This window comes from Haematobia irritans, chromosome 3 (assembly GCF_050003625.1).
Source record: "Haematobia irritans isolate KBUSLIRL chromosome 3, ASM5000362v1, whole genome shotgun sequence".
NCBI classification, from domain to species: Eukaryota; Metazoa; Arthropoda; class Insecta; order Diptera; family Muscidae; genus Haematobia; species Haematobia irritans.
In genome coordinates, this window is record NC_134399.1 from 127,956,743 (window position 1) to 127,978,044 (window position 21,302).

General features: G+C 33.9%; 2 protein-coding genes across 3 annotated transcripts; both read right to left on the bottom strand.

The window, feature by feature from the left end:
* Positions 1-445: 445 nt before the first annotated feature.
* LOC142231180 (uncharacterized) lies at positions 446-5,738 on the bottom strand. The gene is made up of 5 exons (XM_075301798.1): positions 4,298-5,738; positions 1,995-4,226; positions 1,687-1,860; positions 1,224-1,323; positions 446-1,022 (listed from the first exon to the last, which is right to left on the bottom strand). Exons 1-5 carry the CDS (start codon positions 5,736-5,738, stop codon positions 446-448), a joined length of 4,524 nt encoding a protein of 1,507 aa, XP_075157913.1.
* Positions 5,739-13,208: 7,470 nt separating this feature from the next.
* LOC142228857 (peptide transporter family 1-like) lies at positions 13,209-14,416 on the bottom strand. Of its 2 annotated transcripts, none has more exons than XM_075299382.1 (2): positions 14,213-14,416; positions 13,209-14,154 (listed from the first exon to the last, which is right to left on the bottom strand). In XM_075299382.1, the coding sequence occupies exon 2, from the start codon at positions 13,848-13,850 to the stop codon at positions 13,512-13,514; it is 339 nt and encodes a 112-aa protein (XP_075155497.1). In that variant the 5' UTR covers positions 13,851-14,154; positions 14,213-14,416; the 3' UTR covers positions 13,209-13,511. Both variants share the same exon structure in this region, with proteins under 2 accessions (XP_075155497.1, XP_075155498.1).
* Between the last annotated feature and the right edge of the window lie 6,886 nt (positions 14,417-21,302).

The following is a 21,302-nucleotide window of genomic DNA, read 5'->3' on the forward strand; positions in this document are numbered from 1 at the left end:
AGCGTGATTTCAACAGACGGACGGATGGACGGACATGCTCAGATCGACTCAGAATTTCACCACGACCCAGAATATATAAATTAAATTAGTTTATTTTAAAAATTTTAAAAAAATATTTTTTTGTTGATCCAAACTTAAAGTTTGAAACAACCTTCTTTATTAATTGCCAGTTGGAAACTAACTAACTCTACATACTTAAAATTACCTAATCTTATAGCTACACATTATGCTGAGTTGGATATCGTATATCCGCGCGTGTAGCGGTCATTTCCTCGCATTGCCCAATCTGTGGGAACTGTCCACTCAGCATTGTCCCACTTTACCTGTTGTCTGTTGATGTTGTCTGTTGATGTTGTTGTTGCTATATCGTGTGTCTGATGTGCATATGGCTGGTGTTAACTCCTCCCCTCTTAAATACAATTGCCCTCAATTGTCTGTTTTTTCTTCAAAAATATGGGATATCATTCAATCGTAAATTGGATGGAGTTCTATTGGCTAAAATGACTGTGGGTGCATTGGGGAATTGAATTTCTTGTTTGTTCGCAATGGTCCTGTTCATATTGGGTGAGGTCTTGGATGCCCTTAAAATGATGAATCCAATGATAGAAGCCAGGAGTATCAATATAATAGTTGAAGATCCATTTATAACTGTTCCGAGCTTGATCGTCTGTAATTCATGTGTGTTGTTTAGGTGGAGCTCATTCAAGCTTTCTATTGTTAGCAGGTTTTCAAGGTTTTCTTCTTCAGGTGTGGGTTGAAGCATAGCAGAAATGATTTTTACTTTTGGGGCTTCTAGATTACGGTACATTTTCCCTTGTGCGGTGATTGTAGAATTCATGAATTTGATTAAGATCGTGCCAGCCAGATTGCGTTTCGCTTCATTTATTAGAATAGAATCATTGTAATCGTTTAATAAAATTACTCCTTGGTTTAAATTTTCTATTTGTGGGATGTGTTTACTATTGGTGTAGGTGCATGAGGATTTTTGACTATTGATGATGCGAGGGATGCAGGGATCGTTGCTTATATCAATTATATCAATAGTGTTACATATTTTAACTACATTATAATCTAAACATTTATTTTTTATTCCGTACATTTCATTATTGTTTTTAATTATTTCTTTGAAGGGTAATTTTATAATTTTATTATTTTTCTTAACTGGTCGTATTATAAAGTTTTCATATATTTTTTTATTTGTTAAGGGAATTTTAATAAGATACAAAATAGTTGAGTTGTTATACATAATTTTCACTTCGGCGTATTCCACCGCCTCTTCTACTGTTCTGAATGGCATATTTTCTTCCTTTAGTTTTTCCATAGCTAATTTAATTTCAATTTTATTCAAGATTAATGAGTTTATTATTCCACTTTTTGCCCATTGTATGGCGTAATTAATATTAACTAATTCTTCTTTTATCATTCTTACGCGATTCTGTAAATTTATCGTTATTTCATTTATTAAATATTTGTCCTTGCCTATGGCATTCGACATTCTATTAATTACTTCGCTTACATTGTTTAGTCTCTCAATAACATTTTGATTTATTATTATTTGCCTATTATTATTTTCGTTCAAATCATTTATATTAAATTTTAGATCTTCAAAATCATCAAAATCTGGGGTACCAGCTATATATTTCCACGCTGTTCCGATTAAATTTATTGATCTTTTTTTTCTTATACTATTACTATTATTATAATTATTTTTACTACTGGGTAAGGGTATAATATTTTGAATTAGGTCAAAGGTTTGGGATATTTCTTGAGTTAAAACAGGATAAAAAGGATTGGATTTCGGGATACTTTTCTCAACATAGGTTTGGGTTTGGTGTAAGAAACTGTCATAGGAGTCAAGGTCTATTGTGTGGATTATTCGAAATGTTCCGTCTCGTATTTTAGTTTGTCCGTTATTGATCAGTATTAGGTGTGTTGACGGTCATATTTGTTTTCTCTACATATTGCGCAATTTTTTATTAGTTTCACAATTTTACGATTCATCGATGGAAAGTAATATTTTTCGATAATCTGTATTTTGTTTTCTCGAGCATTTCTGTGTGCTCGATTGTGTGTTCTCGAGATTATGTCCTGCTGTTTTTGGTCGTTGGTGACGTCTTCAACCTGTACTTGGGAAAATCTTATCTTATAGCTGCTAAAGTGGAGTGGGTAAATTTCCTGTATTTTTCCCATCGTATTTTCGGTGGTCTTAATACAGTTTATTACGGATGGATTTAAATAACGTTTTAGAATTTTTACCAAATTGTCCGAATTGAAATTTTGTTCTGTAATTATGTGTCTATGGTAAGTTGGAAAAATAATTTTGAACTGATACGAAGATTCAGAATCATTTGTTTCCAGAAGGATTTGATTCTTGAATGCATTAATGGGTACATTGACAGAGTAAATAAGATTTTGTGACGAGCTTTCATCACTATGTACACTAGACGTTAAAGTATTCACAGGAACATTGGGAATACGTGACATAGCATCTGCTACCACATTTGCCTTTCCTGGTTTATAGTGCAACTCGTAGTTGTACTCTTCCAAGATGGCTTTCCATCTTTTCATCTTACTGTTGTTGTTTTTATTGCTCAACGCATAGGTAAGGGGCTGGTGGTCGGTAAAAATATTCACCTTAGCTGTACCGTATAGGTAGTTCCTAAGTGAATTTAAAGCCCATATAATTGCCAGCATTTCTTTTTCATTTGTGGCATAATTCTCTTCTGTTTTGCTTAATGTTCTTGAAATGAACATTATTGGCTTGTCCTCTTGTGAAAGAACTGCACCAATAGCAAAATTCGATGCGTCGGTGGTCAAGTCAAAGTCTTTAGTAAAATCTGGGTATGTCAATATTATGTCTCTTGATACAAGGGTAGATTTTATTTTTTGAAAGGCGGCCAAAGCTTCTGAATCAAGATTTATTCTTATGGATTTTGATTGATTTTTGGACACACGTCCTTCCTCCCCTCTTAAAAGAGATGTCAGGGGTTTCGCAAGTTTCGCATAGTCCTGAATAAATCTTCGATAGTAACCCGACAGACCTAGGAAAGATCTTAATTCTTTCAAAGTTGTGGGTGGCGGAAATTTAGAAATAGCCTCTGTTTTTGCAGGATTCGTGGTGATTCCTTCAGAGGAAATAATGAAGCCTAAGAATTCTACAGATTTTTTGAAAAAATGACATTTGTCCAATTGAACTTTCATATTGGCATCCTCAAGTGTCTGAAAGACTTCTTCCAGATGCTGAATGTGTTCATTTTCAGATTTACTAAATACAATAATATCGTCAATGTAAACGTAACAGAATACACCAATGCATTCGCGTAGAATGTCGTCTAATGCCCTTTGGAAGATTGACGGGGCATTTTTCAAGCCAAAGGCCAATCTAGTGTATTCGTACTTTCCATTATTGATGGAAAAGGCTGTCTTTTCTATATCGGATTCTTTTAGCGGGATCTGATGGAAGCCGCTTTTCAAATCAAGCACCGAAAAAAAAGTGTTACTTCCTAACTGCGCAAGGACTTCAGTGATGTCCGGAATTGGGTATCTGTCCGCTATAGTAACTGAGTTAAGTTTCCTATAATCTGTTACTAGCCTGTACTGTTTGTTACCCTGTGAGTCAGGTTTTTTTGGCACAATCCAGACAGGTGAATTATACGGAGACCGTGATGGTCTAATAATTCCATCCTTAAGCAGTTCTTGGACCTGCTTTTCCACTTCTGATTTTAGGGACATTGGGTATGGGTAATATCGTGTATAAACTGGAGTATCATTCTTTGTACGAATTTCGCCTATTACCTTTGTCGTGAACGTTAACTTCCTATCAGGTTCAGCGAAAAGATTCGGTACTTTCGATATTAACCTACCTAATTTTTCCTTTTGGTCTTTAGTCATATGGTCGTCTTTTACGTCTATCGCGTTTACTGCTTGTGTCGTCTTTTGAAATAATTTTATCCTCGTACCATTACTAATTGTCATATAGTTTTCTTTCAAATGCATAACTGCTCCTAGTTCTTTAAGGCTGTCGTGTCCTAATATCCCATGAAAGGACGTCAACGTGGGTAAAATGTAAAATTTCAGATTAATGTCTCGAACGTTGAATAAATTAATAAAAGTATGGTGGGTTATTTCTATTTGGCCTGCGACTGATTTTGCAAAAAATGATTCCTCATTCGGGATTATTTTAGAAGGTAGTGTTGCCTGAATATAATTTTTTGTCGACCCGGTGTCTATAAGGATGTTAAGAATTTCTCCACTCCTCGATTTGCATTTAACGTAGGGCAACGAGGAGTCGGTTAACCTAAAAAATGTAAATCGCTAAAGTCATCCGGTTGATCCTGTTGATTTGCTAATGTGACGGATTCCTGTGGAATCTGCTGGAAATATTCTTGTACCTCGTATGAATTATTATACACGGGTTGGTAACTAGGTTCAACATTACTCGGCGGATGGCTGTAGTAGCTCATCTCTTCAGGCGTGTTATTGGTTTCCAAATGGAAGTTCCGCTGTACTTTGCTAGTAGGATTTTGGAAACCTAGCGAAGCTGATCTTTTTCCTTGGAAATCATTTGGATTTGGTCTATTCATATAATTTATCCTATTTGAGCGCAAGCTGGGGTCTACTTCCATTGGCTCCGGTCTTGCTTGAGGTTTAGGCGCGAATGGACGCGGGGGTACAAATTGAGGTTGTTGAGGTATATTTTGATATCCATTATAAAAATTTTGAACAGGTCTATGAGAAAAATTAGTGTTTCGGAAAGCAGTTGTTTGGGGTACTGGATTATAAAGCGAAAAATTATTATTTCTATAAACACTCGTTTGTGGCTGCGGAATGTGAGCCAGCTGAGGGAAAAAGGTTCGGTGACCAGGATGGTCCTTGTGCTGAACATTTTTCCTCGGCACGTATCGCGTTTCTTGTGGGATTTTACTCGCATAGTTGGAGCGGAAATCCTGATTCTCCAATTTTAGACATAAATGAAGGGCTTGTGGCAAGTCCGTCGGCTCTTTCATACCTAGAAGACGTGCTAAATCTCCTTTGAGGCCTCTTACAAATGTATCGAGCGCCTTGTCTCGGTAAGTCTGAGTCAAAAGTTGTAATGGTTCATCGGCTAAATCCATTGAACCAATTTTATTCAGAATCAAGGATAAATGAGTGTAGACTTTTTGATAAAAGTCTTGTACAGTTTGATTGCCTTGAACCAAGGAAATCATTTGGTATTCCAATGTTCGAATATCCCGTTTATCCGCGAAATGAAGGGTGAGGCACTTTGAAATTGCCTTCCAATTCAACGGAGTGTTATAAGACTCCAGAGCAGTATCCGCACTGCCTGTAATCTTATTTCGAATCGTGTTTAAAATGCCATAGTATTTAGAGGTGCCCCTAATAGGCTCGTAGATCTGGAGAACCCGATCCACACTTTTCCTCCAGGAATTGAATTCTTCTGGATTTCCAGAGAATTCTCGCAAACAGCGAACCACATCAGGGATTTTGTCTAGTCCAGTGAAATCGTTCACATGCGCGGGATCAATGGCTTGATCCGAAAATTTTGAAAAGTCAGTATTCGCAGTAGTTTGGAATACATTTTGGAACCGAGTTTCCAAAACGTTCTGGACAATTTCCGTAATTGTCGATGTCAACTGTTGAGGAGATAAGGTAGATGGTTGTGAAGGAATCGAAGGAGGTTGGGGAATTGAGGAGCTCAAGACGGGGGGTCTAATAAGGCTACTACTTGGGTTTGACATTTTTATATTTTATTATTTTTTTTTTTCTGAATATAACGCGAGTGAAATAATATATTTTTTAATTGCTCAATATATATATTTTTTTTTAACTATAACTCAATTGTAATTTTCTTTAGTTTACAGATTTTTTTTTTTTTACTTTTCCGATTATAACATAAATAAGACTTTACGTAAATTTTCTTGGATTTTCAAACAATTAGAATAATAATAATAATAAAAAATAAGGCTTACAATAAAAAAATCATGTTCCAGTGTTTGCTGCTTCCTGCTGCTGCTGTTGTTTGATCCAGATTTTGTTGCTTCGTGCTGCTGCTGTTGACCTTTAAGGATTTTATTACTGTAGTCTTGTTGTTTATTATTTTATTTTCTTTAGTTTTTTAAGTTTGATTGTTAATTATTTTCACTATTTCTTAATTAATTTTCACAATTTCAATATTTATGTTCTTGACTGTTAAAGATTTTGATATATATATTTTTTTCACTTAAACGCTTATGTTTGATTTCTTGGTATTTTTTCTTAGTTAATTTTACACTTTTTGTTCTTAGCTCAATTTAAATATTAGAATTTGGTTCTTTACAATTATTATATTTTTTTTATTTATCTTTCACTTAACTTTATTTGTATTTTCCTGTTCTCACTTAATTAATTTTTTTTAGTTTTATATTTAACACTTAGTCTACCGTGAAGCGGCTGGCGTATTATAACAACCGTCCCGTTTACAATGAAGTTACTAGGGGGCCTCTTTCTTCACATAAATTTTTTTTTTTTTTTTTGTGTTTTTTTTTTCGGGTTTGCAGGGCAGTAGGTATTTTTTTTTCACGGACGACCGTTATTTCCTTTTTTTGTCCACTTACATGGGGCTATAGGAGGCCCATTGGGAAACGTCACTTAGAAGATTTATAACTTCGTCGAGTCCTTATTTTTCGAAGGACTTTTTCCGCGAACCTACCGGTCCCTACCCGCTCGGGCGCCAATTAAATTAGTTTATTTTAAAAATTTTAAAAAAATATTTTTTTGTTGATCCAAACTTAAAGTTTGAAACAACCTTCTTTATTAATTGCCAGTTGGAAACTAACTAACTCTACATACTTAAAATTACCTAATCTTATAGCTACACATTATGCTGAGTTGGATATCGTATATCCGCGCGTGTAGCGGTCATTTCCTCGCATTGCCCAATCTGTGGGAACTGTCCACTCAGCATTGTCCCACTTTACCTGTTGTCTGTTGATGTTGTCTGTTGATGTTGTTGTTGCTATATCGTGTGTCTGATGTGCATATGGCTGGTGTTAACTTATATACTTTATGGGGTCTTAGAGCAATATTTCGATGTGTTACAAACGGAATGAAAAAGGTATAAAAATGTTCTTACAGTTGGAAAAATTAATCTAAAGTCAACAAATTTTCATGAACGAAAATAAAGTTTAATCGGATATGTGTAACTGATTTCGTTGATTTTGTTCTAAGTGTACATCTAAGTGTACCGGTACCGGCTGACGACAAAATGTCATAGCTATAATCTTTAATTTAATGAATTTATATAAGAGCATTACCAATTAATGTAATTTTGTTTCCATAAATTAGTAACATGTATGCAAATTCATGTAATAATGAGCAAAAACAAATGAATTAAATAAAAGATACTACTACTACTACTACTACTACATCGGTAAAAATTTAGAGACCTAATTTACCCCCATTTTCATAAAGCTCCGTTAGTGCTACGTTAACTAACGAACTTTTAAACCGCTGCCTATATATTCCATATTCCAGTTAGGAACTTAACTGTTGACAATTGTTCAGTTAAAGTTAACTGGAAAGAAGATATTTGCAATTTACTAAAGCCTAACGGAGCTACATGAAAATAGCCGTTAATATGAATAGATCCGAAAAATGATAAAATCTAAATGGGATTATATCTGATCAGATCTCAATATTGGGCTAGATCTAATATCTTAGATATAATTATATCTATTCTTATATATAGTTCGATGTACGCCGAAAAAACAGTGAACCCACCAGGAAGAAAAATTTTGGTTAATTTTAGAAAATTTAGATTATTTTTAGAAAACTTTAGCTAAAGAGTGTTACAAATGCAGATGTCACGAAGACTTCACAAAAATAAGTAAATATTTTCAAGAAAATTTATTAAATATAATAATTTTTTTCACTTCCCTATGGGAAATTGGTGCAAATTGCCACTGACGGACCTATCACAGAACTGGTACCTGTGCTCCAGTTGGTTGCAATTTTTAAATAGTCGTAATTTATTTATTCCCGTAATTTATTTATCAAGCATTTTCACATTTAGTGAAATAAAATTATCAAAATAATCTATTGTTCGACATAATTCAAAAGTTTTTTTTTCATTTCGGGTTCGATTGGAATGCCCAAATTGAAACAGATTTCTAAAAGTTTGTCCGAGACTGATTCCTGAGGACCAGTCTACACCAAAAAAAAAAAATTTACTATTTTTTATAAAAAAATGAACTAAACCATAGTAAGAATGACCATGATTTGGTGCCAAAGATTTTTTTCATCTAGATAAGTTCATGATTTTCGTATAAATTAGTTCATGTATTGCATCGTATTTTAGTTCATTATTACTATACATATGAAACATATATGTGGCATAAGTTGCTATGCGATTTTGGCTAACTTTTGTGCGGATTGGTCTTATAAGCATCTGAAATTGCAAAGTTATACAAAATATAAGAAAAATATTATCAAATTCTATCGTTCATATTGATTTTTAACTTACGGTTTTCAAGATTATTTCCTAGAGCCAATAAGGATATCAGCTTAGTTAGCATTAAACAGTAAAAATATTCAAAACAAGTATATACGGCCGGAAGTTCGGCCAGGCCGAAGCTTATGTACCCTCCATCATGGATTGCGTAGAAACTTCATCTAAACACTGCCATCCACAATCTAATTACTTAAGTTGCGGTAACGCTTGCCGATGGCAAGGTATCTTAAAACCTCCTAACACCATCTTCTAAATTGTATGTAAGTCCATACGTGGTATATCTTTAATCAAAAAAGGTCGATCCAATACGTATATAATTCAGTTTGACAAAGTAGACATAAAATTTTGACAAAATTATCTACAGAAATAAAATTTTAACAAAATTTTCTATAGAAATAAAATTTTCACAAAATTTTTTATAGAAATACAAATTTTGACAAAATTTTCTATACAAAGAATTTTTTGACAAAAATTTCCACAGAAATAAAATTTTAACAAAATTTTCTATAGAAATAAAATCTTGGTAGATTATTTTTGGCTCGAGTGGCAACCATGATTATGAACCGAATAAAATTTAAACAAAATTTTCTATAGAAATAAAATTTTGACAAAATTTTTTATAGAAATAAAATTTAGACAATGATGAAAATTTTATTATGAACCGAATAAAATTTTAACAAAATTTTCTCTAGAAATAAAATTTTGACAAAATTTTCTCTAGAAATAAAATTTTGACAAAATTGTCTATAGAAATAAAATTTTGACAATTTGAACCGGATCGGATGAATTTTGCTCCCCCAAGAGGCTCCGGAGGTCAAATCTGGAGAATGTTTTATATGGGGGCTATATATAATTATAGACCGATATGGACCAATTCTGGGGCCAAATCACCGCATTCGCCATCGAGTTCTGTTTCGTATAGAGAAACATTTCGATCGCATTAAATTTTTCGATCACCGCATTCGATCGTAATTTATTTTGTCTACTACTTTTTTTTACATTGCTGTAAACATATGGTAATAAGAAATTGAAAGAGAGTAGAATTTCAAAATAATGTTTTGTTATCAAATTATGTTATTTCTGAGATATTTATATTGTTTTTGTGTGTTAAAATATATGTGTAAAAATATATTATGAATCCAAGTGTTTTTTTCCTCGTTTTCGGATTCAGACGATGAGTACAAAGTGGCAATTATAAGGAAAAATATTCGTGACAAAAGCAGTCCTTTAGCATTGCCTGAAGTAGAGTAATAGTAAATTGTGTTTTTAACATCCATAGATTTAAAAGACGTTTTCATATGTCAAAAGAAGCTTTTAAATATGTTCTTCAAAAAATAGGTTTTTTTTGAAGCGGCTACTGAGCATTCCTTTCTTTGATCCGATTCCCTAAATGCAAGTAATATTATATTTTCTTAAATGTATTTTGCCAAAATGGAATAACAATTACATTTTCACCAACTTTTTTCTTTTTGTTTACATTTTTTCTGCTCAAAAATCACTACATACTTCGTTTTCGATAGCATGCTACCTATCGTGCTCAACTTCGAGTAGAAACAATTCGATAACGACTGCGGTGATCCGCGTAAACTACATTACGAAGACGAAGTACTCGATTTCGACTGCGGTGATTTGGCCCCTGGCACGGTTGGTAAAGATCATATACTAACACCAATTACAATTTACAACCGGATTGGATGAAGTTTGCTTCTCTTGGAGACTTCGCAAGCCAAATCTGGGGATCGGTTTATATGGGGGCTATATATAATTATGAACCGATGTGGACCAATTTTTGCACGGTTGTTAGAGACCATATACCAATACCATGTACCAAATTTCAGGCGGATCGGATGCAATTTGCTCCTCTTTGAGGCTTCGCAAGCCAAATCTGGAGATCGGTTCATATGGGGTCTATATATAATTATGGACCGATGTGGACCGCTTTTTGCATGATTGTAAGAGACCATATACCAACACCATATACCAAATTTCAGCCGGATCGGATGAAATAGGCTTCTCTTAGGGGCTCCACAAGCCAAATCTGGGGATCGGGTTATATGGGGGCTATATATAATTAAGGACCGATATGGACCAATTTTTGTATGGTTGTTAGAGACCATATACCAACATCATGTACCAAATTTCAGCCGGATCGGATGAAATTTTCTTCTCTTTGAGGCTCCGCAAACCAAATCTGGGGATCGGTTTATATGGAGGCTATATATAATTATGGACCGATGTGAACCAATTTTTGCATGGTTGTTAGAGACCATATACCAACATCATGTACCAAATTTCAGCCGGATCGGATGAAATTTGCTTCTCTTTTAGGCTCCGCAAGCCAAATCTTGGGATCGGTTTGAAAGGGGGCTATATATAATTATGGACCGATGTGGACCAATTTTTGCACGGTTGTTAGAGACCATATACCAACACCATATACAAAATTTCAGCCCGATCGGATGAAATATGCTTCTGTTAGAGGCTCCACAAGCCAAATCTGAGGGACCCTTTATATGGGGGCTATACGTAAAAGTGGACCGATATGGCCCATTTTCAATACCATCCGACCTACATCGATAACAACTACTTGTGCCAAGTTTCAAGTCGATAGCTTGTTTCGTTCGGAAGTTAGCGTGATTTCAACAAACGGACGGACGGACATGCTTAGATCGACTCAGAATTTCACCACGACCCAGAATATATATACTTTATGGGGTCTTAGAGCAATATTTCGATGTGTTACAAACGGAATGACAAAGTTAATATACCCCCATCCTATGATGGAAGGTATAAAAATACCTGTCTACCTGCAAGTGAAAATAATTATTTTTAATAAATTGAAATTAAATTGAAAATAATTATTTTTAATAAATTGAAATTTTGGTTTTATTAAAAGCGGACAAAATACCGTTTATAGAAAAACTTACCACATTGAAAAATCCATCCAGTAGGTACATTATTGGAATCATATCCATGGACTAATGGGGCGTTTTTGAAATTAGTCTCAGATATATTTGAAATAAAAAATATTACAAAATTAGACATAATTTCCACTTTTTTTAGTATTTAAGGTGGATATTAAGTTCGAGTTTAGCGGCTAAAATCGCAGTTTTCATGATAAGTTTTTTATTTAATAATCCATTATAAAAAATAATCTTAAAAAAAAACTTGGTTTGGGCTATTCTCCATCAAGTTATATTTAAATTTATATCGAAGACGTATAATTTTATAATTTTCTTAGTGATTTATTTTTAATTTTAGCGGCTTAACTCGAACTTAGTACTCACCTGTAGGAATTGCTGTAACATAAAAAAGATAGATTCAAAAAAATGGTTGCATCTCCAACCTGTGATCCAGATGTAGAATAAATATAGATCATCCTATTACCACTCATGTTGTATATCTCTTATGTAAATCAATCGCACTAATTTTAAACTATTAACAGAAATATACAGTTCCTTTATCTGTTATTCGTTTTTTTTATCAATAAAAAGCGTTTTTGATTTCTCTAACATCACATCATTCACTTCTCAGTTTCTAAAATGTTTCGAAATAAATGTATTTTCATTAATAAATACCAATACCGCATGTACAATTTTGCAAAATTAAAAACACGTGTGCACTTCATAAATACATCAACAGAACTGAATACATCAATAAAAGTCGAAGACACAAATAGTCATAAAGTACACATACCTGTCGTAAAGAAAAACCACTCCACACACACACGATCCCTTTCTGATCTCGCTATTGCAAGAAAACAACTCTCACCACAAAAAATACCGCCAACACACAAGGAGCATTCCATTGTCTCTAGAATCAAAACAACCCACAACAGCATAAATGACCCAATAACAAACCCAAATAATCATACGAGATATACACAAAATGTCTCTAAAAACTCCCTCACATGATGCAATGATTTCATTACTCTCTTCTCACTTTATTTTGATTAGTTGGAATTCTATCAATAAGTTAAGGTAAAATATATACCAAATTTATGAGGAAGCTATAAAAAATTATATACACCCGTCAAGGATTATATTAACTACTTTTTATTCTACTTTATCATAAATTTTCAATGTGAGGAAAAACACTCCAACATATAATAAAAAGGGAAATAATCTGCAGGTAGCCATTATACGAATCGGTAATGTCATTAAGTTAATTTTTACTACAATTATTTTTTCCATACAAAATTTTTTCTTAGTAAATTGTCCACATTTCGTAGTAAGATTTTTATATTGCTCATGTATTTTTATAATAGAATCAACGATGCATTAACTACTGTGTTGGAAATTTATTTAAGGAAAAATCCTTCCCATTTCGTAGTTAGTGAACTAAAAAACATATACTGAATTTTTATAAGTTTTCCTTTAGCTAAGTTAATTTTCGTTGTGGTTACAAAAAATGAACTATATTACAGTAAATTTGTTGAACTATGTGAAAGTTAAAATTGTCCTTAAATTTACAAGACACTTTGTTTTCTTTGTAGGGGGTGCTCCTGCTAAATTGTCCCAGGACGTGTCCTTTGGGATGAGTCCAAGAAGCGTCCTAAAATGTAAATTTACCCCATCAATGACAAACCCATGTTAAAGTGAACGGTCCCTTCCATACGTTTTGACCAGAACTGGGACTGGTTAAAACGTTTGAAAAAATTAAATGAAAATTAAATATTAAAACCAACAGTTCCATTTTTTTTTATAATTTATAATTTATATTTAAGGTGTATATTTTTTTAGAAATTATTTTAAATGTCTTCTTAAAATATATTCACATTAGAAAACAAAAGTTAAACATATTAGATTAAATCTAGTGTAAATACTAATCCTCCTGTTGTCTTTTTATATATCGCGGTATCCTCTGCATCGAGGCATTCTGCTCTTGGTGATTATTTAAATTAAGACTTCTTCGATACCTGTGTCGTGGATCGTTTCCACATGGTCATCTATCAAATGTTCTGTGGATTCGGATAATACTGGATTATTGGGCTTATAACGATAGGCCACCCACATGAATACAATCATATCGGCAAACATAAGACCAGCGAATAGGAAAAATCTCTGGCTTGCGATTTGAAAAATTTCGCTTCGGCCACTATGACAACAATGACATTACCAAAGGCGACAGTTAGAAGCCAACAGGCCTGCAGCACTGATTTCATAGTAAGTGGAGCTTGGGAATAGGAAAATTCCAAACCTGTTACGGAGAACATAACCTCACCCAAAGTCATGACCACATACTGTGGCACAAGCCATAGAATATTCATGGAATTTGGTTGTATTACTTCTTCTAGTTTTGTTAGAGTGGAAGCATTATTGGCCATGCCAACAAGTAACACGTAGACACCACCATGCTTCATTGAACTTCTTGCTGCTTCACATCATTAACCAGTATATCATATGTGGTGGCTCTTAGTTCTATGATTTTTCTATCGTCAGCTTTCTTAGTGGATTCTGCTTCCCCGGTTTTATGGGATTTCCATGTGATTTCCGTATCTGCATTCATATTCACCAAATTCCTTACCAATGGATTTGCTTTACTAGATTTTTCCATTTGTTCTTCATAGACATAGGGCACTTGAGTCTTGATTTTATCTTTGAGAAATATACTATAGGATTTCTTTTCATAGAATGTATAAATACCACCTCCAAGTTTCGGACAATCTGAAAGATAGGGGATTATAAGAGATTACAGTAACGTTTTTTTCTTTGGGATTTTTACTTTTTTTCTTCTTGGATGGTATAGAATAATGTTAAAGATTTATTTTCTATGCGCATAAAATGTTGAAAACCTCTTCCAAAGCCCATTGACCGTGACTTCCTCGTATCCGGTTAGGTTACTTTCAATGGTGTACGAACAATTGGGTATACCACTAAAGATCCGCAATTGTATATATCCTGCTGATGGTGTTATTGGATATGTTTTCTATAAAATACAAAGAAAAATAAATTTAAATTAATGACAAAATCGATTCTTTATCGAAGAAGTTTCTGCAAATTTCTCCCACGGCCCGCTTCACTGCGCTGTCCTGATTTTTTTTAACTGAGAGACTGCACATTTTCTGTCAACCATATCCAGAATATTTCGAAGGATAAAGAAAATCCTTTTAAAATAATTCCAAAGGATTTGAAGTTATTTTCTAAATTCATGTGTTTAGGTTAATCCTCTAATGCCCAATCCCGCCTTTAGGTGGGCTTCAATAAATAAGGAAGCTTTTAGTAAAACACACCTTAAGACAACAAAAATGGGTAAAATAAAAAGGAAACTTAGTTGAAACTGTTCAAGAGACTTTGCAGCATATACTGAATTTTACCGTATAGAATCTCCTTGTTTAGTTTTCTTTCTTTTGTGTCGTTAACAGGTTAGGTTAGGTGGCAGCCCGATGTATCAGGCTCAGTTAGACTATTCAGTCCATTGTGATACCACATTGGTGAACTTCTCTCTTATCACTGAGTGCTGCCCGATTCTATGTTAAGCTCAATGACAAGGGACCTCCTTTTTATAGCCGAGTCCGAACGGCGTTTCACATTAACAGGTTGGCTGATAAGTCTGACACATAGATGGCGTCGCTAGTATTAAATGCATATTATTTTTATATAGTACCAACTAGAGGTCTGTACAATTCCATTTGTAAATGAAGAGTACACGTGTACTTGCTACATGAGTACATCTATTTGAGAGAGTCGCAAAACAGTTGGTACGCATTTTGATGAACACCAAAAGCCACGAGTAACTTCTTGTTGCTACTCTGATGTCTTCACTACCAACAAACACATATTCCTCTTTCTCTCTTATTGAAGTGTACTCAGAGTGATCACGTCGAGTATGTTGCGAGAACAAAACTTCATAGAGTACTCCATGTACCACGTGCAGTTTCAGAAATACAAAAAACAGTTACTCTCCATAATATATGTTTTCGGTTTGTTATAAAGAACGGCAAACGTTAAGGTAAGTGTGTGACATACATAAATATATGAAATATGTGACATACATACATATCTATGATAGGTTAGGTTAGGTTATGTGGCAGCCCGATGTATCAGGTTCACTTAGACTATTCAGTCCATTGTGATACCACATTGGTGAACTTCTCTCTTATCACTGAGTGCTGCCCGATTCCATGTTAAGCTCAATGACAAGGGACCTACTTTTTATAGCCGAGTCCGAACGGCGTTCCACATTGCAGTGAAACCACTTAGAGAAGTTTTGAAACACTCAGAAATGTCACCAGCATTACTGAGGAGGGATAATCCACCACTGAAAAACTTTTTGGTGTTCGGTCGAAGCAGGAATCGAACCCACGACCTTGTGTATGCAAGGCGGGCAAACAACACCTCACCTTTTGACTCAATCCGCGTTTCGACCCAATTTTTGGCTTCCTTGTATGAACGGAAATGCTAATCAGCCGAGACATGCCTAATCGATCAAAATAAAAAGTTCGCGCTCTGGTAATATTTTACTCACGCCCACTCACGGGATGCAATTCGAATCCCAATTCATGAATTTTTGCGATCGTTCTCAATGACTTGTGGCACGGTGCGTTGTCTTGGTGGAACAACACTTTTTTCTTCTTCTTATGGGGCCGTTTTGCCGCGATTTCGACCTTCAAACGCTCCAATAACGCCATATAATAGTCACTGTTGATGGTTTTTCCCTTCTCAAGATAATCGATAAAAATTATTCCACGCGCATCCCAAAAAACAGAGGCCATTACTTTGCCAGCTGACTTTTGAGTCTTTCCACTCTTCGGAGACGGTTCACCGGTCGCTGTCCACTCAGCCGACTGTCGATTGGACTCAGGAGTGTAGAGATGGAGCCATATTTCATCCATTGTCACATATCGACGGAAAAACTCGGGTGTATAACGAGTTAACAGCTGCAAAGACCAGGGCTGTGGAGTCGAGCCAATTTTGCTCGACTCCGACTCCGACTCCGACTCCAGCATTTTTCGTCAGCTCGACTCCGACTCCGACTCCGGAGTCGACTCCGGGTAATATAACTAAATCTCATTTTAATACCACTAATTTGTAGTTCTATTGTGGGTGTACCGTAAGTGGATCGATATAAAGTATCGTATATATTTATGTGTGCAAAAAAAGGTGTTAATTTCACATTAGATGCCAATTGAACTCTATATTTCAAATTTAGGGCAATGTTTAATAAATAAAATAATGATATAAATACCCATCATAATATGAGAAGATACCAACAGTATATGTATTTGTGGACCAAAATTATTGATACTATCTCAAATCCTTTAAATTTGTTGCGAGCTATATAAAGGTTTATATTCCCATTTGCATGAATTTGAATCTGAATCGATTTAGACAAAATTGTATATACTTCTACAAAATCTATGTACTTAAAATTTAAATCTAACGTTATGGGACGTAACACAATTTTAACAAAAAATAAAAATGCAAGGAAAGTCTAAAGTCGGGTGGGCCGATTATAATATACTCTGCACAACTTTGTATTTAGATGTACATTTTGATAAAATCTCAAATCAGACTTCTCGGGCAATTTTGGGAAATATGTATAATTGTTTAGACAATTTCGCAAAAATGCATTTATGATTCATTCATTGAAAAGATTTAAAATTTGAGTAATTTCTACAAGTTTTCGACTTAGCAGTGAGTATCAGTGAGCAAACAATTTTGGAAAAATGTTTGTGTAGTACATAAAATTTTGCAAAATTTTTTATAGAAATAAAAGTTTGAAAAATTTATCAATAAAAATACAATTAAAAAAAATTGTGTAGCAAACAAAATTTTGCAAAATTTTATATAGAAATAAAATTTTGCAAAATATTCTATAGAAACAAAATTTTGACTAAATTTTCTATAGAAATAAAATTTTGACTAAATTTTATATAGAAAAAAATATTTCTATAGTAATAAAATTTTGAATACATTTTTTATAGCAGTGAGTATCAGTAAGAAAAAAATTGAGAAAATTTGCTATAGAAATAAAATTTTACAATTTTTTCTTATAGAAATAAAATTTTGAAAAAAATATCAATAAAAATACAATTTCAGAAAATTTATTGTGTAGTAAATAAAATTCTGCAAAATATTCTACAGAAACAAAATGTTGACTAAATTTTCTACAGAAATAAAATTTTGACCAAATTTTCTAATAAAAAAATCTATTACTATAAAATTTTGGCAAAATTTTCTGGAGAAATAAAATTTTGACTTAAATAAAAATAAAATTATGAATAGAAATAAAATTTTGAAAAATTTTTTGTGTAACAAACAAAATATTGCAAAATTTTCTATAGAAATAAAATTTTGCAAAGTATTCTATAGAAACAAAATTTTGACTCAATTTTCTATAGAAAAAAATATTTCTATAGTAAAAAAATTTTGAATAAATGTTTTATAGAAATAAAATTTTGACAAAATTTGCTATAGAAATAAAATTTTGACAAAATTTTCTATAAAAAACAACGTTGAAACCATTTTCTGTCAATATTCCACATATGCATATGGCCTTAAAATAAAATTAAAAAAATACTTTCGATTGTTCGAAATATTTCATATAAATTGATATGGGCATTAAAATGGATCGATCCAGCCCATCTGCTAGTCTAACATTCTAGGAAACATAAAAAGATAGCCGTAATTGGAAGTTGATTTTGTTTTACAATCATGCTGTACATGCGTAAAAACTTGCTTAGTTACAAAAATGTGAAGTGTTTTAAAAAATTAGGTTTAGCCGGAGTCGGAGTCGAGCAAAATTTTTACGACTCCGACTCCGACTCCGACTCCAGCAAAATCTTCAGACTCCGACTCCAAGACTCCGACTCCGACTCCGGCTCCACAGCCCTGGCAAAGACCGCTCAGAATCATCAACACGTTGTTGTTTTTGGTCAAATGTGAGCTCGCGCGGCACCCATTTTGCACAGAGTTTCCGCATATCCAAATATTGATGAATGATATGACCAACACGTTCCTTTGATATCTTTAAGGCCTCTGCTATCTCGATCAACTTCATTTTACGGTCATTCACAATCATTTTGTGGATTTTTTTTTATGTTTTCGTTGGTAACCACCTCTATCGGGCGTCCACTGCGTTCACCGTCCCCCGTGCTCATTTCACCACGCTTGAATTTTGCATACCAATCAATTATTGTTGATTTCCCTGGGGCAGAGTCCGGAAACTCATTATCAAGCCAAGTTTTTACTTCCACCGTATTTTTCCCCTTCAGAAAACAGTATTTTATCAAAACACGAAATTCCTTTTTTTCCACTTTTTTCGCAATAACAAAAGTTGCTTCACAAAAGACGCTCTATCTCACAAATTAATTGACTTACAGACGTCAAATTTTGACACGAATCATATGAAGGTTGATACTATATAAAAATAACATGCATTTAATACTAGCGACATCATTTATGTGTCAGCCAGGGGACTTATCCGCCAACCTGTTATTCAACTGATTTTGCTCAATAAAATATGCAAAATATATAAAAAACACAATAAAATTTCAAAATCTGTTATTTATGTGTTTTAAAAATCTTCTAACTTTGCATGCGATAGCTGTGCACTTGGCCCACACAGAAAAAAATGTCCGTGTACATTTTTCAGGTATGTCACGGTGTAAAGTGTAGTCCAGAATACCTCTTAAGTGTGACACCTCACGAAAGCGATACATATGTGTACCAGAACAGGCACTATTGTCTAAATGAGTGAGGGGGCTACATTTAGGCCTGAGTACTTACGAAATTATTTTATAATTATAGAAAAAAAATATTAGCCATGCTGATTGAATTTGTAAATTAATGCTTTGGCCCCAAAATATAAATCAAAAATGTCGTCCCCAACCACGTGAAAATATCCCTGACGAGGGAAAATTTCCCAATACTGGCAACACAGCCGTGGGTAACCATATAATTTTCCACCATAGGATGGTTGTTAATGTCCGTACATGGTGCTAGTATATGGCCTTTAACAACCATGCAAGAATTGGTCCATATCGGTCCATAATTATATATAGCCCCCATATACACCGATTCCCAAATTTGACCTCCAAAGCCTCTTGAGGGAGCAAAATTCATCCGATCCGTTTGAACAACCATGCAAGAATTGGTCCATATCGGTCTGTAATTATATATATAGCCCCCATATACACCGATTCCCAAATTTGACCTTCGGAACCTCTTGGAGGAGCAAATTTAATCAGATTCCGTTGAAATTCGGTACGTGGTGTTAGTATATGGTCTCTAACAACCATGCAGGAATTGGTCCATATCGGTCCTTAATTATATTTAGCACCCATATAAACCGATCCCCAGATTTGACCTCCATAGCCTCTTGAAGGGGCAAATTTCATCCGATCCGGTTGAAATTCGGTACGTGGTGTTTATATATGGCCTCTAACATCCATTCAAGAATTGGTCCATATCGGTCTATTATATATAAGCCCCATATAAACCGATCCCCAGATTTGATTTTCAGAGCCTCTTGGAGGAGCAAATTTCATCAGATCCGGTTGAAATTCGGTACGTGATGTTAGTATATAGTCCCTAACAACCATGCAATAATTGGTCTATATCGGTCTATAATTATATATAGCCCCCATATAAACCGATCCCCAGATTTGACTTTCGGAGCCTCTTGGAGGAGCAAATTTCATCAGATCCAGTTGAAATTCGGTACGTGGTGTTTGAATATGACCTATAACATTCATGCGAAAATTTGTCCAAATCCGTCCATAATTATATATAGCCCCCATATAAACCGATCCCCAGATTAATCTCCGAAGCCTCTATCGTAAGAGGAGCAACATTTATCCGAATTGGTTGACATTTTGTGTTTGTGCTAGTATATGGTCGTTAACAACTATATTCAACTGGGTTCATACCGGTCTATAGTTATATATAGCCCCCTATAAACCCTAATCCCTAATAACACAAAAATTGGTTCATATAATAATTGTATATACCCGCCCTTATAAGATGACCCCCATATTTCAATTCTGGCTCTCTAATTTCCGCGCAAAAGTTCATATCGGTTCGTAATTATTTGTAGACTTCCCAATATATGTATACCGGTCAAGAACTGAATTATATATGTATTTAATCTGCATTTTTTTGGACTAGTATATACCGCGGATGGACTAACTTACAATCCCAGCAAAAAAAGCGTCGCCAAAAAAGTAGTGAAAATGTTCTTTTTGGATCCGGAAGTGGTGTAAAATAGGCTCAGAAGCGCTGAATTTAACACGGTTTTGTCATAGGTCAACCATTTCAACAGCCATTGCATTCAATTTGAATCACTTTTTAGGGTGTGATCTGAATTCAGTGTTTTGGATGTTAATTAGAAAATTTTGTGATATTTTGCCGAATAAATAATTTTTTTTAATTTTTTATGATTTTTAAAGAATTGTACCGCTTATCTGAAACGTTTGAACTCAAATATTTTCAAAAATTCGCAGTTTTTAATAATTGTTTTTAATAAAATTTAATAATTTGTCAAAAATTATTAAAATAGAAAATTTTAATAATTTGTCAAATTTTATTAATTCTTACTCTGTTTTTAATCTATTTGAAACAAAAAAAGTTAAAAATACCCATTAAAAATATCAAAAAAGCGAGTTATAAAAAATTGAATTAAAAGACATTCCTGTATGGTTAAAATAAAGAACATCTATAAAGTTGTGCCTTTAGAAGAACTTCCAAATTTTTTTGCTGGGATGTAGAAGACGATGTTTTAAGAAATCTTAGCATCGGTAAGTATTACCACAACCCAAGTATGTAATTCGGTTGTGGTTGAAGTCTTAGGAGAAGTTTCTACGCAATCCATG